Below are 18,705 nucleotides of genomic sequence, written 5' to 3' on the forward strand. Positions count from 1 at the left end.
TGCTTTTCTACAAACCATTCTTTAGATCAATAGACAATAAGACTTTAAATATTTTTTTAAAGTGTTGCGTACCATGATATCAAGCTGCAAAGATAAATTGATGGATGAATGTTGCGCTTTAACATTCACATTTGCATAAAATGCAGCTTTTCTTAACATTAAGTTTAGTTAACAGGTAATGAGCATTTGCGGGAAAATGTGCCTAATTGCATAACTAAAAATAATGCCACAATGCAAAACAATCTTATATCATTCCATATGTTTTTATTGAATTTCTCAAGTTTTTCCTTTGCTTTTAGGGTAAATGCGATCAGGACACGTTGTTATTAGGTTCCAGGACATTCATCCAATAGCAGATTGTATTTCTTTCCTTGCAGGTGAATATTGTACCAACCTGTCATGTCTATGTTTGTCTTTGGTTTTTGGATAACCACAGGATGATTGTCAGGATTATTTTTAGTGTTGCGGTTGCCCACCAGTAGACCTGCGGTTATCACCTTTTGTATGTTCACCTGCACCCTTGCTGCGGTTTAAGGCCTGGCATGAACCATTTACCAGAGGTTACGCTCGGGGTAGACCGCCTCAGGATGATTTACACGACTGAACCGTGATGTGAATACCAGCAACAACCCACTTCTGTTGCCAACATGATGAATGCAGCTCTCAGGGTGCTTGTTCTTACACATGAGGGTCACATGTGACGTTAAAGAGTGTCATTGTTTGTTGTTTGTATCGTACTAATTATTACCAAATACTTTTAAGCTGTCTTTTGACAGTTGAGCCACCTGTTTTCTTGTTTTCTTGCATGAGACGGGCTCCTTCAGGATTTCTAGCCACTCCTAATGTCCTCGTCTGACCCGTGTCAAAGGATCAGGGTCAGTGCTTCCGTGTAGGACTGGGTGATAAAGCTTAAAAATAATATCCGAACAGTTTTCAGCCTTTGGATATATCTTGGCATTGTTTGTTATATACTTTGCTTTGAAAAGGCATTTTTTTAATTCAGTCATGAATGCTTTACATGCAGTCTGCAAGCAATCACATCATTACCGCATATCACAAGCTGATTGGCCTCTGCTGATCCTGCAGCCAATGAGATTGCTTGCTCAACATTTAAATAGTCTGGTTCACTGTTTGTTGTAAACTAGTCCTGCAGCGCCTCTGAAACCCTCCACCTCCCCCAGCTCCACCTGCCTAGATCTGCTACAGGATCAACATCAATCGATCTAGTCCAAACACATCGCTATATTCAATAACATGCTAAAAGTATTAAGATAGATTTCATGAAATATATGCCCTTGCCCTTGTCTAGCGATTTCTGAAGGATCATGTGACACTGGAGACTGGAGTAACAATGCTAAAAATTCAGCTTTGCATCACAGAAATAAATTCTATTTTAAAGTATATTCAAATAGAAAACCATTCTTTTAAATTGTTGTTATATTTCACAATATGACTCTTTTTTTTTCTGTATTTTTGATCAAATAAATGCAGGCTTGATGAACTGAAACAGACGTCAAAGTTAACAAACAGATGGTCAAAGTTAAAAGTAAAATTTAAATTTCATACTTTAATATTTTTTAATTTGATTCATTTGACATCGCTAACAATATAATTGTAAATAAAAGTTGCCCTTCCAGAATGACCTTTGAAAGAGAAGTCATCAGGGCTCCGTTTCAAACATTCCAGGCATCTTCAGAGACATGAATGCATGAAGGCATGCTGGGTCGGGCCAGGTCTCAGCGCAGACACAAGGTGTTTGTTAGTTATGGATAGCAGGTGTACGGGCTGTCATCAGCAGGTGCCTGCAGGCTGAGTTACGCCAGGTGATGGAATCCGGTCTGGAGATAGACCAGGCCACTGGAGAAAGGCTTAGAGCAGAGCTCTGAGACAGACTGAGATTAGGGAGGGATTTCCGTTTATCACTGAAGTATTATGGAGTGGTACAGTGGTCTTATTAGGACTGGCTGGAGATAAGGATGTGTATGGTTTCCATGCAAGATCGTGTAAATGTCTGTGCCAGGTCGGAACGGGCCGTCAGTAAACTGAGACCTGCTCTGAAAAAGAGTTGATGTTAGAAGAATAAGATGGGACATATTTCAGCCTGACTTCAGAGCACAAAAATTATAATAATAAATGTGTAATATTTATATGTGAATGTATATATTTGGCCTATATAATTTCTTGAAAAACATCCACACAGCAAACAAATTCAATCCTCCATGGACTTATTATCCATTGAAAATTATTTTACGGAAGATTCGCATAGAAAGTGACAGCAAAATACCAAAATGTACTAACAAAAATGTGAGTGTGCACACAAAAAAAGAAAACGAAGAGCAAACGTATCAGTCCATCTTCAACTATCTTCAGTGCAAACAGCTTGAACATTAGTCAACAACATTTATACATGTCAAGGCACCAGAATGATTACCCAAATCAGCTGGGTAGTTTATTGATTATACAATGACTGATTAATTAACAATAGGTAGAGTAGTCTTACAAACATGATCCAGCATCATAAAACAACCATGGCAGAAGTACAGTATATGAAAATATTTTTCATATATATATATTAGAGCAGAACTTTTTCATATTTTTTTGCCAGTTGGCTATATCATTTCTTACAATTTATTTACATTATACATTCTTCAGTTTATATCATAACTTTCCTTTGTTTTACAACTTTCAAAGTTTTAAAATCTCAATTTATATAAACTACTAAATAATATAGGGTTACATGATATGTTGAAATGATCGAAATATCGTGATATGCATAATGCAACGGCTTGCAATAGCATGATTTTAATACTCCGAAAGATTACAAAAAGCCCATTTTTTTCTCGACTAAACAGTTGAGAAAGAAAGTGTGCATGTAATAGTATATTGGATCTGTGCAGCTCTTAAAGTGACAGCAGCCTAATAAACCATAGACAAAGACAAATTCACTCACTGCCCTTGACTGAATAACTTGTGTAGCTTTAATAAGAATCAGTATATATTTAATTCATACAGTGTAAATTAAGCAGTTTTTTTTATTTTTACTTTTGATTATTTCATTTTAACTGTTGGTAAATAACCTTAATGTTGGTCTACCTGAAACCCTAAACCCCTCTAGTTTACACTGATGTTAAAATGACACTTTAAAGTTAGTCATCAAAAGACTGGTCCTAACTTTTTAAAGTCAGTTACAGAAGGTAGATCGGTCTAATTTGAATCAGAACAATAAGTCAAATTATTTCTTAAGACCCAGTCTTAACATAGTGGCTAAGTTTATGCAACTGGCCACAGTTTTTTCAATGTGACTTCAGACCGTTGTATATTTTCTGCTGTTTTACTGTAAGCTTTACTAATGTTCTAAAAGCAGTGGATCCATGTTTGTCTAACTTATCCAAAATAACTTATCCAGCTTGCTTAAATTTATTGTTTCACTCTTATCAGTCTTCCTGTTTACAGCGGTTGATCATTTGTGTTTAGATATGCTGAGACCTGTAGTGAGAAAAAACAAGAGCTTTTCAGTGTTTATGTGCTTTACAGCTCCACATCCACAGCTGGCATAACATCTTTTATCAAGAAGTCAAATCAAACAGAAGCACTAGTCATGCTTAACGTCTCATGTCACTTATTAAGGAGAAAACTTCCTGTTCACATAATGAAAGCATGAGGCTGATCATTGTTACCATGTAAACAGTCACACAGACCTTTTGCATGACTGTTTAGACTTTTTATTCTTAGTTTTTACATTCCCTGAAGAGAATTTGAATGGAACGGACCAATGCATTATGTCTTTCCCCATGCTCTTAGTGTGTTGCTAGGGTGCTTTTTGTGATGAGCAATATTAATAATAATGTTTGCCTTCACAAACACCACCGATACAAGACATGTGATCTTCAGGTGCAGGACACCTGTTAAACTATAAACTCAGTTAGTTAAGGCTCAGCACCGTTTTCATGAATGCTTTATCAATGACAGGTCGAGGTCATTGATAAATGTGAAAGTGACATTGGGAAACCTGATGTGCTCCGTCAGCATTAAGACGAGCAATTAAATGGAGCGAGCAAATTTAACACAAATGCCAGATGGTTGAAAATAACACACATATATTCAGCTGTCAAAACAAATGGTAAGAGCCGATGGCTTCCAGACCATGTCAAATTCCTCACTTTCATCTGAATCAAATTTTGCAAGACATGACTGAACTCTGACAATTCATAAATAGTTGTGCTTGGAATGGCAAAAGTGAAATCTGACCCATGTTGCCTTGACTTTTATTTACCACATTTGTCCTCGACCAGTGAGAAATAAACCAGCGTTATGTTTGTGGGTTCCAAGCCACAGGCTTACCCGTGGTAAAATCGCTGTAGCGCACCGCCTCTTTTGGCTTATTGCCTTGCAACACTGTATCCCACAATGCAATGTGCTTGACTTGACCTTCCAATTGTAGTGTGGTGAATGATCTGGTAATATCAGCCATGATATCTTCTTGACTTATTATTTGAGTTGAATACATTTTTACACGCACACACACAAAAAAGCCAAATTTAATTAATACATGATATTAATGTATTTAAAGAAATAACATGTAGATGAAGCTAATAAATACACCAAGCCATGATCTGTGGAAAGAGTGAATTGATTCATAAATGTGTGCGTTTTTTCATTTCTACTGAGAAATGAGTCTGATATATATTTGCTTTGTCTTTTGTATTGACTCATTATGAATTGGAATGGTTTAGTCATAGACTGACTAGACAGCTGCCTGTGCTTTTAGACAGCTGTGGAGAAGGCTTCTTGTTTGTGCACAACTCCAGTTCCTCACGTCCAATTTTGCCTGGAAACAGTTTTTCTTAATGCTCTAGTAGAAGCAGAGCCAGAAATGATGGTCCGCCATCCTGTTTGTGAAGCACAGAGCTCATTTGTTCACGGGAGGCGGGATATTAGTTGTGGCAGTGGTCTGAGCAGCAATCCTATTATAATGGACTTCAGCAGATTGTGAGTTCCGACAAAGCAAATCACCTTTAAACATCAGTGACTTTCCAATCCTGTTTATGAAATGGTGAAAATGAGGTTAGCGCTCTCGTTGCCTGTGTTTGCCTGCTTCTAAAACATGAACCAGTGACGTTTCGATCTGTTTGTGACTGATTCACAGTCTTATCTTAGTATTATACTATAGTATACATGTTTTGAATTGGCTTGTATGTATTTTATTTTCAGTTTTTGGTTTATTTAAATTTTAGTTTGTTTTAGTACGTTTTTTAACACTTCCGTAGCTTTAATTCACTTTTATTTCAGTTTTACAAATTATTTTAAAGTATTTTAAACTTACACAAATGTATTGTTTATACAGTATACATTTTTGGTTGTTATGTCTGTAATACTCATTGACGTTTATCTCAGTTGTTGACCAATATAAATAAAGTCACTAATGAGCATCATGTGAGAAATAAATATTTTGGGATTAGGAATGTCAATTGCTTCAGAAAAGGATTTTGAATGGTCCATTAGTTGTTTTAAATTAATTAAGTGTCATTGTTACAAAAGTATGAATCCAACTATTCGCCTTGGCAATTAACTGAAATAAATAAGATGAAGTACTAAAATAAATAGGCAACTAAAACAGATTTTTTTTTTCTAAATAAAAAGTAAATCAACATTTTAATAAAAATAAAGTAGGATGTTAATAATAATAAATTAAGATTGAGATGGAGTTGCATATACACAGTGAATTTCCCATGTCTGTTTTGTGTGAAAATTACCAGTGTTTTGTGGCCGTATGTTAGAAATCAAAATGTACTTTCTTCATAATTCACTATAATGTTCCTTATTGAGCACAATTCATCCGTGCATGTTTTTCCAAATGAAAGCAAAATGTTTGTTTTAGTAACCTTTTATCCAAATTAAATAAGTTGCACCGCCAGTGTCATGAATTTCTTCTTTAGTCTCTGTTTTTCAATCCCCCACTTTTCACACCCCCAACAATGATAAAATAAAGCCAGTCCTGCATTGTTTTCTTGTTGAATGTCCCATTTCCCCTGGAAATATGTCATATTACAGTAGTAAAATGTGTCAACATGTTATGTAGACTTTAAAGTCCCAGAATTTGGCCTGACGTGTGTGTTCTCTGTGTGTTGCAGGTATCCTCCTCCTGCGTTCCTGTTGCCAACTATGAACTGGTAAGAACTTCTGTGGTTGTTTTGATGACCCGTTTTTGATCGTTTCCTAGAACAGTCGTCTCTCGGAATCTGCTCTGTTAATCAGATTGATGATAAAGAGATATTTTTGCCTATTTTGGAGGCCAGAACGTATCATCCCACAACCATTAATATTTATAAGAAGGAAATAAAAGCTTGGGGTCTTCGGTTCAGATCTCTCCCAAGACCTAAATAAGCCAGGGGGAATAACAAAGCATGAGCGATAGCATAGTGAACATTCCTTTTTTGGTTTGAATTGTGTTTTTGGTCTCCAAAAGATCTCTTTCCTCCTCCTCCTATGTACGCTCGCCTGCGCAAGACAAGCCAGAGTCCATCATTACTCTACCCGCGTTCATGAAAAAAGTCTCTTGTTGCACACAGTGTCCTCAGTATGGAACAGATAGTTTTACTTGTTTTGGGGGGGAAAGTTTGGCTTTCACGAGTTGGACAGGGTTTGATTAATTCTCTTTCTCGTTCCCTCAATCACTTCTCAGATGAAGTATGGCGTTGTAAAGCGAGCAGTGTGAATGCAGGTATGCAGGGTCGCTGTCGGCACACGCACCAAACACACACTTGAAATCAGACAAATTAAATGATGAACAAATGAACTATATAAACTGATGTTCTGAAGACAAGTGAAAATTGAGAGGCTGGAGGACAAAAAACTGATTCCTGAGACATGGGACAAAACTTGCCACATGTCTGCAAAGATACAAGTTTTTGTACCAAGGAATTATGTTGAATGTGTTAAACGTGCAGTTCTTCCCTTTCCATTTTTTTTTTTTTTTTTTTTTTTGCTATCACAAATATCAACACCATCAGATATTATCTGTACTGCCATGTCAATAATGTATCAACAATACTGACAAATTTAGCTCCATTTATTGAATCATCATCACCGAAAATCTGATGGTGCTGACAAAAGATTTATATTGAACATCCTTTAAAGATGCATATATTTTCTACATTAAATTTAATATTATAATCTGTTAGTATATTATATAATATTCAAATATAGAATTATTTATTTTAAACTATCTTTAATTTTGTTTTTAATATTGAAGTATTATTAATAGAATTAACATACATTTAAAACATATATATATATAGTTTAATTCATATTTTTATTATTAATATTAATATTTTAATATATGTCATACAATTAAAAATATTGTGTTGTGAACAAGTTTTTTTCAGTTATTTGAATCACTACCATGTCTGCATATTTTTAATTTAATTAATTAATTAATTATTGTTTATTTATTTTACTTTTTTTAACTTAGAGAGAGAGAATATATAAATATGTATTATAAATATGATTTTATGTATATTAGAATTAGGACAGGTTCAAGGCAGGATGTTTTTTGTTAATGATGTGTCAATTTTGATAAAATAATAAACATAAGAATATTAGGTAACACTTTAGTTTAGGATCCGATTCTATTAGCATGCATAATACTAATATATTGACTGTTTATTAGTACTTATAAAGCATATGTTAATGGCTTATTCTGCATGACCATATTCTAAATCCCTTAATCCACCTAATACCTAAACTTAACAACTGCCTTACTAACTATTAATAAGCAGTAATTAGGAGTTTGATGCAAACATTGTAGTTAATAGTGAGAATTGGACCCTAATTTAAAGTGTGACTGAATGTTATATAGTGATCATCTTTAGATTAACATCAGAGTGTAGATGTTGACAGGTAAAATTGAGAGGTGTTTTGTCTGAAGTGAGTGAGTGTTTCAGTGAAGGCCTGTGGCAGCTGAACTTCACTAAAGTAGATTAAATAAACTGGGATCTTAAGGACAGCAGTGGCTGTATTTATAAAGGAAACTCAGAGCAGCTGGACTTAGATCAGTCCAGATAGAAAGTGAAAATGAAGAATGTATGCTTATGTAAGGCTTAGACCTGCAGCATGAACATCTCCAACATGAATATTTAGTGAATTTATTTACCTAAAGTCTGTTGAGAAAACACACACACACACACACACACACACACACACACACACACACACACACACACACACACACACACACACACACACACACAAACACACACACACTAACACACACACTGCCTTCAGCAAGGACAAAGCTGCTGAACTCTGTGTTTACAATGACGCAGCTCAGTGAAGCCAAAAACAACCCTGTTTAATGGCTTTCCAGTGAATTCAGGAATATTTCTGTGGTCGGACTGAATCTCGTAGACCTGCTTTCTCCTCGCTCCATGTTTGGTAAATTCTCCTCCACTAAATGAGTTGGCTGGTTGCTGGCTAGACCTGTGATCTGAGGCCGAATAACAACGATCAAATGTCAATATGAATGTACAATTTTGGATGAAAAGGTTCACTGTAGGTGATATGATCTAAAAACTTAACATCATCAAGATAGCTAATGTGCCAATCTAATGATTTTATCAATGATCAATGAATGGTGGTAATTTTGGCAAAAAGCAAGTTTCTCACATTTTAAGTAATTTGTTGTTTTATGATCATTGTGACATATGTATTCATGTTCATGAGTTCAAATACAGAAACGTGCTCCAAATAACATAGAACACAACGGAAATGTTTCCAGGGGACCCCAATAAGTGACGAACCCCGATGTGTACAGCCGACGTACGATCAACGGCTGTCCCGAATTCACTCGCTTGTTTTCATTCACTCCTGCAAGTAAACTGTATTAGTGGACTAACGTAGGGATAAGTGAATGAGGGTTTAGGAGGCGATCGCGGATTCAGCCAACATAATTTCCTCATTATTTTCACTTGGGATATTCCCATGACAACACAGCACGGCGTCCAACAGCTGTCCTTAGGACAGAAATGTCTTATTATTGCTGTTAAAGGAGAACTCCGGTCAATTTTAACATTGAGCTCATTTTTTTGTAAATTTGGAGTGCTGTCAATACAGAGAACAACGACAAAAATCAGTGTTGCCTAAACCGTGTTATCCTCTTTTTAAAATTTGCACCCTGTTGACTTCAATGGGGCAAGTTTTAAACCTGCTTTTAGCCTCTTAACATCCTTGATGTGTCATTACAAGTGCACAGCTAATGTGAGTGATTCCTTTAGAGTTAACACGGGTGAATCTGACTGCAGTAGATGTGCAAGATATGAATAAAAATGATGTTAATTCAGCCAGCGCACATACCTGTATTTACTTCCTGTTTTCGGTCGAAGTCAACAGTAGTCAATTGTCGAGTTCACGCGCGTGATAACTTATGCGCGTGAACTCGACAATCGACTACTGTGGTGAAATGTGACCTGCCAGTTGCATAAACAGCTAAGACTAGTCTTAGAAGTTAGTCATCTTTTCTTTTCTTTTTTTAAGACTTTTCAAATCAGCCTGCTAGTTGGTCATACTAGTTCTTAAGACACAGTCTAAATAATAATGGCTTTGTTTATGTAACTGCCTGGTCATGTTTTTGTGAGATTCACTCATACTGTAAACTGACCGTGTCACTACAAAAGTACAGAGATGCATTACGTTCCCTATCCAGGGTGATCTGCTGTCTAGTACTTTTTGATATGACACGAGCAGACGTCCAATAACATACATTACGTGGGCGTTATCTCAGTAACATGCCCTCTACAGTGGTTGTATTTTAAAGACATGCTTCAGGCTTTCTCTCTCTCAGAGCTGTGTACAGTACCTTTCTCTAGAGCCATCTGGTCTGCGTCTGCTTCACCACAATGTGATATTGGCCATAATTGGCCATGAGAGGGTGAAACACATGCCGGGCCTCGGATGACATTAAGCAGACCCAGTGTTTCCAGGTCTTTCTGTGTATATTCTCAGTGCCCAGGCCCTTTAAGGCTCTCTGCTTCGCATCCTCTCTCGCTTTCTCAGCGCATACTCAGTGCTTTATGCAGTACTTGACATGTATGAGTCTGTTTTGTGGGGTCCTTCCCCTGTTGTGAGCGTTAACCCAGGGTCAGAGGTTTGCTTTGGGACGTTTCTGTTCGCAGGTTCTCACAGTTAATAGTTGTTTAGCTGAATACCATCTTTGGAATTCTTTCCGTAGAACTCTCCCGGGATGGAGGGCATGCATGGACCCTCCTTTAGCATGATGTAAACAGAGTGCCACTGAAATGCACAACGTCTTGTCTGTTTACATTTTCTCCATCTCTGCTGCACTGTGCCGGAAAAGATGCAGGTGGCCACTAAAACTGTGAGAGAAAAGCAGCTGTCACTGATGTCATGTTCCTCAACTGCGCCATAATATCCATCATAACCCCCGGGTCAGATACACTGGAGACCTGCTCGACTTTCCCCTCCTAGTTGTCCATATATTTTTTTTCAAAGGTTGTTGTGGTTTCAACCATGCCTGGACATTAACCGAACACATTTAAATCATACTGTAATTGACTCTGAGGTGCTGAACACAGGAATGAAACAACATGTCCTTTTTAGGTGTTCTGTGTGCTGCACTTCGACAGATATCTCCAGATCTTTGAGCCGAACAGCTGCTTGCCTCCTCAAACAACTCATTTCCACAGTTTATGAACCAAAACAGAGTTATTAGATAATATGATATGATGAGGGTTTGCAAGGGAATCAACATTCTTTTGATGACCTATCCAAGCCCTCAAGCCCTTAAAAAATGAGCAGTCAACCATTTCAGGACTTCTCCATTTATAAGGGGTCATATTTATACTTTATTTTTTAATTATTATTTTTTTATCGTATTTTGATTAATTAGTTATTTTAAAACAATTAATATACATATTGATTAAAAATAATGATTACATATATGTGACCCTGGACCAACATATATGTGACCCTGGACCACAAAACCAGTCACATAGGTCACAATTTTGAAATTGAGATTTATACATCATATGAAAGCTGAATAAATAAGCTTTCCATTGATGTATGGTTTGTGTAGGATAGGACAATATGTGGCCGAGATACAACTATTTGAACATCTGGAATCTGAGGGTGCAAAAAAAATCGAAACATTGAGAAAATCCCCTTTAAAGTTGTCCATTTATGTTCATGATTGTGCTGCATTCACTCACAAAAATAAATGCTTTATATATTTACAGTAGGAAATTTACAAAATATCTTCATGAAACATGATCTTTACTTAATATCTTAATGATTTTTGGCATAAAAGAAAAATCGATCATTTTGACCCATACAATGTATTGTTGACTATTGCCACAAATATACCCGTGCGACTTATGACTGGTTTTGTGGTCCAGGGTCACATATTATTTCATTTTATGAATGAATTATTATTTATTTTATTTGATTATTATTTGTTTTCTTTTTTTATGCAATGTAATTTATAATTAAATAAAATCATAATTATAAAATCATTGTAAATTATAGATTTTAAAATATTAATAATAATAATAATTTAGTCATTGTTTTTGCAACGTTTTTTAATATCAGTCAAAAAATGCGTGCACTGCAAACAGTCTTAATTTTCATTGATCATTTTCTATCAAAACTCTGATTAAACTGCCATTATTTGCAGCTGTGCCTTTAAGGTTTCTTTGTCTTTTTTTGTCCTTCGGTAACATCCTCTTTGTAGAGTTACATCAAATGATGACAGATTTATTGAACAATTGGCACTGCTTTTTTAAATGTGGAAAGTGCAGAGCTGTAGGTGCTACACACAGCCAGAAAATGCACAGGTTTGACAGACTTTACCTCATTGTACTCTTATAGTTAGTTGTTGTTGCGCTATTTCCTCTGATCTTTATCTTAAAGGGATAGTTCACCCCCAAATTAATATTTTGTCATTATTTACTCACCCTCATGCTGCTTCTGTGTTCCCGTAAAAAGAAAGTCGTTGAGTACATGATGACAGAATTGTCATCTTTGGATGACTATCCCTTTAAGTTTCTGAACACTCAGTAGGGGTTGTTGATGTGATCATGGTCGTGTTCAGATTTGTCTGGCTGGCTTAAGGAACTTTTGTATTTAATGAGTCTTTTTTGAAGCTTGAAGTTACAGTACACAAATAGTACATAATATAGAGTAAATAGTATATTAAAGTTTTATCTATAAATGTAAACTACATTCCGATACCTCATGATATAACCCCTTTAAATCAACAGAGTAATGCACTGTGCTGTTGGAAGGAACATGCACTTCCCGTAGCCACCAATAGGTGGCAGCAGACAATATGCAGTGTGTACATTCACTTCTGGCTGCAAATGCCTCCTCCTCTTTGTGGTTTCCTTTTGTTTCCGTAGCCTTGCGCTGTGTTTGAGGACAGATCTGATCTACATCGTCGCAGTTCTGTAAGCAGTTCAACTACGTCAGTGACTAAATGTCTAAGCACTCTGAACATAGAACAGGCAGTTTTTCCCATCATTAGTTGGACAAGCACATGGTACATTTGACAAAATGCCTCTTTTAACTGTGCGGTTTAAGGAATTTTCATTGGGATATAAATCTGTGGCCCACAGAAATGCACATGAAAGCTTTTAAAAATGCCTTTTATACCTGTTGCATACAAATTATGGTCTGAGGGGTGATTTAGGACAAATAGCTGCTGATCATCGGTATTCCAGGGGGGAAATAAAGGCACAGACTGAACTGCTCGCAGTGAAACATAAAACTACAACTTAACCCACGTAAAGCCGAAATGAAACAGAAGCACACAGGGAGCCTTGTTCTAAATGCAGAGACTAGCAAAACAAAGGCAGAGTATTTCGGGATGCCAGAAGAAAGGCTGGAATACCACATTGGGAGGGAAGGAACCAGTCTCACCGAACTGACGTGGACACACCCTCAGCTCCGAAACTGAAGCGCTTTCGTAGATCTGCTCGCTGTGGGGACACTACTTAACAAACACTTATGCTGCTTTCCATCCAAAGTCAGAAGTGGGATATTCCTGGCTTCTGACCGTAAAGGAGTCATACTGTATGCCATGCTTAAAAATCCAGTTTTAGTGTTTTGAAACATGGCCGATAGTTTTTAGCTGGACAAAGCTAATCAATAGCTGGTAAAGATCACCAGGATTTTGCCATGTAAGACATGATCCTGGATCAACGTATTTTGTTGATCCTGGAAAAACATTTCTGTCCGAAAACAGTCCTAATCCTTTCCTAACCCCTAAACCTAACCCTACTCATGAGTTATTCCTTTACACACACTATCCCATACACAGATGCAGAAGCACCTGACCCTGGTTGTGAGCCTAAACTTGACATAAACTGTAAACTTGTCCCTCAAATCTGATTGGAAGATTGGAATGTTGTTCCAGGATCAACACAGATGTTGATCCAGGATCATGTCGTACTTGGTTAAATTATGGTCACCAGCTGGGAAACCATCTTGGACCAGCAACAAACCAGCTACTAACTCATTCCAGCATGTGTTTTTTTGGAACACAGTAGTTTGTCAACTATCTAATGACCATCTTAGTATTGGTATTTTAAGGCTGCAAAAGTGAATGCAATAAATAAATACTATATTTAAAACTATTACATGTTTGATACATGTGAGTTGCAAAGTTTTATTATATAGCCTATACCATGTATCTAAAACTAAAATGAATTTGTGGCCATTTTAAATTCCTGCCATTTTATTTTATTTTCACCGATAGTTTTTTGTTTTCTTTCTGTTTGCTGTGTTTATTTCATTTGTTTGCATTTTAGTTTTTGTTAAAGGTGCCATGTGTAAGAATTGAGGTAAAAATATCCAAAAAATGAGCTACACGCATCAAAAGAATGAGAAGAAATAAGGGCGATGATGTCATTAAAAAAATGACAAGTTATAGTGCTGCAGAGATATCAACCTGAATTAGCATGCTAAATTACTAGCCACAGCCCGACAGGTGTCATAATACCAGTTTCGGCCATGGGAGGCGGTATGCGGGCAACATAACCACCAGCCAAACTGCAATACACGTATAACTCCCACGGCTTGTGGGCGTACTTGAACCTGATGTCAATCGTGTGGAAAGTACAGCCCACTACTACATTTCAGTTCAGGGAAGAGAGCGGAAGAATGGCTGCAGCCCTTGGCAAGAGACCCCTAGCACCACCACAACCACCCGCTGCAGGGAAAAAACCGCGCTCGGAATCGCAAACTATGTGACCTATATTATGTTTATTAAATGGCTTTCCTGAGGTAAATCTGACATAATTGTTCTCCAGCTATGTTATTGACCTCTTCACGCTGATAAAAAAAAAACACTGATTGGTCGATATTATGTATGAGGAATACATTTTGGTAAGTTGTAGCCTACTGTATCTTTCAACAGTGTTCGTGTTTTTTTTTTACTTTTAGCTAGTAGAGATGATCGGTTCACGTGCGCTAGGGATCTGTCGTGTAACATTTACAAGCGCCAAAACGGTATTTATTGTTTGAATTGCATAATAAAATTGACAGAATCTGAGAGCTGAGATTTTTTTATATCATAACTAACCTGCTCTGTCATAGTCTGTCGGTCTCCGTGACCTCTTTGCTTCGCGATTTTTCTGTGTGTTAGAAAATTGACGTGTGGCGTGAGAGCGTGTGAAAAGTGTCAATTGCGTGTGTCTCACGAATATGAACATATTCATTGGTAAAGGTGAAGGGGAGTAGCTTGAAGATGTCATATTTCAAAATCACTTGACATCAACCAACGTTCCTCTGGAGTCAAAACGTCCTCTATTAGGAGTTGGCTCGGCTCTAGGGTCGTTGTGAAGGTAGGGGCGGAGCATAGTGACTATGCCGTTTCTCGGTTGTTACTCTAGAGTAGACCAACTCACTTTCTGGAGGTATACTGCCCCCATCTGGTATGGAATGTGGAGTATGAATTGATTTTTTGGTGGACATTACACAAGGCACCTTTAATGTTAGCATTGCTGAATGAGAATAGATGTTTGAAAATCCAGCAGATCTTCTTAGACTTTCAAGAAACCAGCTAACATCTTTTAAAAACATAACTACCAGCCTAAGCTGGATTTTCCAAGAGGTTTGCAGGTTTTTGGCTTGTCATAAAACAAGTCTTCTATTGCAGAGTGTAAACTATGCTATGCAGTGCTAGCATTTGTTCTGCAGATGTCCATTTTTCAACAGAGAATATGTTGAAAACATCTCAACATTACACAGCAAATCTCTGCAAGTTCAAACAGCTTTTATGATGATGCAAAAACTAAGATTAACTGATTTAACTGACCCTAACCCTAACCCTAACCCTAACCCTTTATTTGCTTTAAATGTAAAGGTTTAATACTGTGTATATCTCTCTAGTTACTGCCGTCTTTTCATACCGTCATACATCTGCATCATCTCTGCAGAATCTAAATTGGGGGTTTCTGCACATTTCCAAATGCAAAGTACATATTTCACACTATTTCCAGTAGTGGTAAATTCAGCCTTTTCCCAGTTGAATGCAGCATAGCATTATACCATTTGAAAAAGTAAACAAAAAATCTATTGTGATGATATAGAATCAGTGTAGCAGATGACGCTCGTTTTGGAAATGTTGACCTGCCTGTGTAGATTTAGGATATAAATATATTAATTATAATGATAATAGTGCATTCATGGTTTCACATAAGTACCGTCTGAGTTTATTTTAGCTACATGTCATTTTAAAGGAGGCTCTGTTCACTCAATTTGTGCCTTCCTGCTAGGAAACTCCCTGTGCTTTTTTTTTTCCTTTTTTTTCTGCAGTATTTACTTAAGTGGGCTATAATTTGCGTTCTGTGAATGGGTTCAAGCGAATGGTATGATCATATGATGAGCCGTGTCAGTCTGGACCAAATTAAGTCAGTCACACATGCATTTCTCGGTCTTTTTGATCAACTTGAGCGCCCGTCGATACACAGATCTGCCCCTGTAATCCTGCCAGGCGGCCCTTGTTAGTCGTGATCACTAAGACATGCATCACTATTCTGTGGCTCATATACTTAGGGCTAGGAACAAAACCTTATTCAAACTGTGTCGCATAGCATCGCTTAAGAATGAGCTTCCTTTCAATTCATGAGTTGGAATTAGAATTGGCCACACTCACAGGAAGTGGAACTGGAATTAGAGAAAGTTGAATTCATTGAATTACAGTTATGTTAAGAAAATGTGAGTGTTCTTGCAGTCTGGTCCATTAATTAGTATATAGCATATAAAATGTATTAAAAAATAATGTATTGAAAAAATGTATTGAAATAATCATACAGGTGACATTTTAAACAGATGACTGTTGTTCCTTTTTTGGCCATGTGAGGTCCTCAGTGTTTTTTGTTTTATGCCTGTCACATGTTCTCATTATTGATTTGTTAGTTTCACCTGAACCTTGTTAAGCTGCCTATTTAAAACCCCTGTCGTCTTGAGTTCTTTGCTCAGTCTTCAGTTGACACCGGTACAGTCCTGTTGACTAAACCGGTCCGTGAGTTATTCTCAGAGTTTTTTTTTTTTCTTTCCCCCTGTGATTGTTGCTTGTTACCGACCTGTACCTGCCTGTTTCTTGGATTATTCACTGATTCTGACAGATATAGTGGACTTTTGCCCCGCTTTTCAAGTAAAGCCCTTGAACTGAGTTATTGTCTCTGTCTCTGCATTCTGAGTTGAAACACACCACCTTTTGGCACCGAGGTAGAGCTCCCGGGTTCGATTCCCAGTCGGAGTTAACATATGTGTTTGTTTATCTATGAGGTGAATAAAACCTTTACATTTTAAAATGTGTTTTTCCATCCATCCATCCATCCATCCATCCATCCATCCATCCATCCATCCATCCATCCATCCATCCATCCATCCATCCATCCATCCATCCATCCATCCATCCATCCATCCATCCATCCATCCATCCATCCATCCATCCATCCATCCATCCATCCATCCATCCATCCATCCATCCATCCATCCATCCATCCATCCATCGTCAATTATTATGAAACTGACCTCACCCGACGCACTCTGTACAGGATTGTTGTCCACTAAGCTCCAGTATGACTGATGGAGCTGAAAAAGATCAGTTCTTGTTAACATTTTAAGCAGCAGTTTAAACCACATAAGCCTGAAGGAAGCTGCTGAGCATGTAAGACCCGAGCACTGACTTTACTTTGGCAATAGTAGCCTGATGATTAAGAATCTTTGCCACTGATGTACAAAAATGGCAGCTTTTATCCAAGATTGTGGTGACTCAGGATTTGGAGGGTTGCTCAATGCAAAATATTGCTCACCATCGTTACTATGGTGCAATACTCTTAACCCAATATCCTGGGAAACTGTCTCTGCAGTCAATACATAAACATACTGTAAGCCACGGTTACTGTAGTTTTGAATTTTTTACATTTTGAATTAGTCATTATTTTATTTGACATTTTTTTTTTTACATTTTCTTCTCATTAGTTTTCACTTTATCATTGTTAGGTTTTGCATTTTTTTTTTTCGTGTTTCAGTTTATTCACTTTTCATTTTAGGTTTATTATTTTATGGCCGCCAAAGTTCGTGAACTAAATAGTACAATTTAAAAGTGTCTAACAGTGTTTAATTATTATTATTTTATATATACATTTACATATATATATATATATATAATTTTTTTATTATATATATATATATATATATATATATATATACATGTTTTGTGTACTTTTACATGATTGTAGTCTCAGATATTTTCCTTTTTACATTCACTTCAAATCAATTCTGAAAATAAAAGATTAAAGGACCAAAGAGAGATGAAAATAAACACCAAAAGACATAGAAAGCAGTAGAGGAGAAGAGTTTACAAAATACTGAGAGCAGTTGAAGCAAGATGAGAGAGAGCGTGTCACATTTTGCAAAATGTGCTAAGTTTTAACATTTGAAGCAGTGGAGAAGAACAAGACTTCCAGCGGCACCATTATCATGCGTCTGATCTGTTCTCAGCCAACCAGATCTTTTCATTGATATTCTAGCACACTCCCTGAGTCTGACAAAAGATTTTGTTGTTGCTGAGGGGAGTTTATCCGTGAAATTATCTTACCTGTGAATTTGCATGCTGGCTTTAATTGTGTGTTGTTAACTTCTCTGAAAATCTCTGCTTTCCATCAGATGTGGTTGTAAAAACTTCTGCAAGGAACTTCTTGGCAAAGGAGAGACAGATAACAGAGATAGGCGATCTAGAACGGCTCAACGGGTTGTGTGTATTTCCACCAGCAGTTGTACTGCATCTAGTGGACCGAAGTCGTTGTGTGACCAGTGAGGGCTGTAATGGGTTTGGTGGTGGTCATGCTAGATGGACATAATGAGGCGCTCAAAAGCTCACAGAAATGTGATGTTGCCAAGCGCTCTCGCTCGGTGTGGAGGGAGCGGATGCGCTCTAGTTAGCGGTTGAGCCTCAGCTCTGGGAGGCCGTTTTGGGGGCTGCAGTAGTGCTAACTCTACAGCTGGGGTATAATTTCCCTCAATCTTTATTACTCTTGGAAGACAGACCTAGAGAGTGTTTTTTCTCAGGAATTGAGACTGACATGTAGGGTCTCTTGCGGAACACAGAGATTTGATGATTCACATTACATCACTGACCACTCAGACCTCAATAGCCTGAGGTTTCGCCTTTCAGCAGAGGCT

The 18,705-nt window shown here is 37.2% G+C and overlaps 1 protein-coding gene across 14 annotated transcripts in view; it reads left to right on the top strand.

Moving 5' to 3' along the window:
- tns1b (tensin 1b) overlaps window positions 1-18,705 on the top strand; it is a 231,354-nt gene that overhangs the window by 130,906 nt on the left and 81,743 nt on the right. For all 14 annotated transcript variants that reach the window (XM_081369325.1, XM_081369335.1, XM_081369336.1 and 11 more), the window contains one exon: window positions 6,132-6,170. In XM_081369325.1, coding sequence (XP_081225451.1) covers window positions 6,132-6,170 — 39 coding nt within the window. The remainder of the gene's footprint in view (window positions 1-6,131; window positions 6,171-18,705) is intronic.

This window comes from Scardinius erythrophthalmus (genome assembly GCF_964197995.2).
Source record: "Scardinius erythrophthalmus genome assembly, chromosome: 6".
Lineage (NCBI taxonomy): Eukaryota > Metazoa > Chordata > Actinopteri > Cypriniformes > Leuciscidae > Scardinius > Scardinius erythrophthalmus.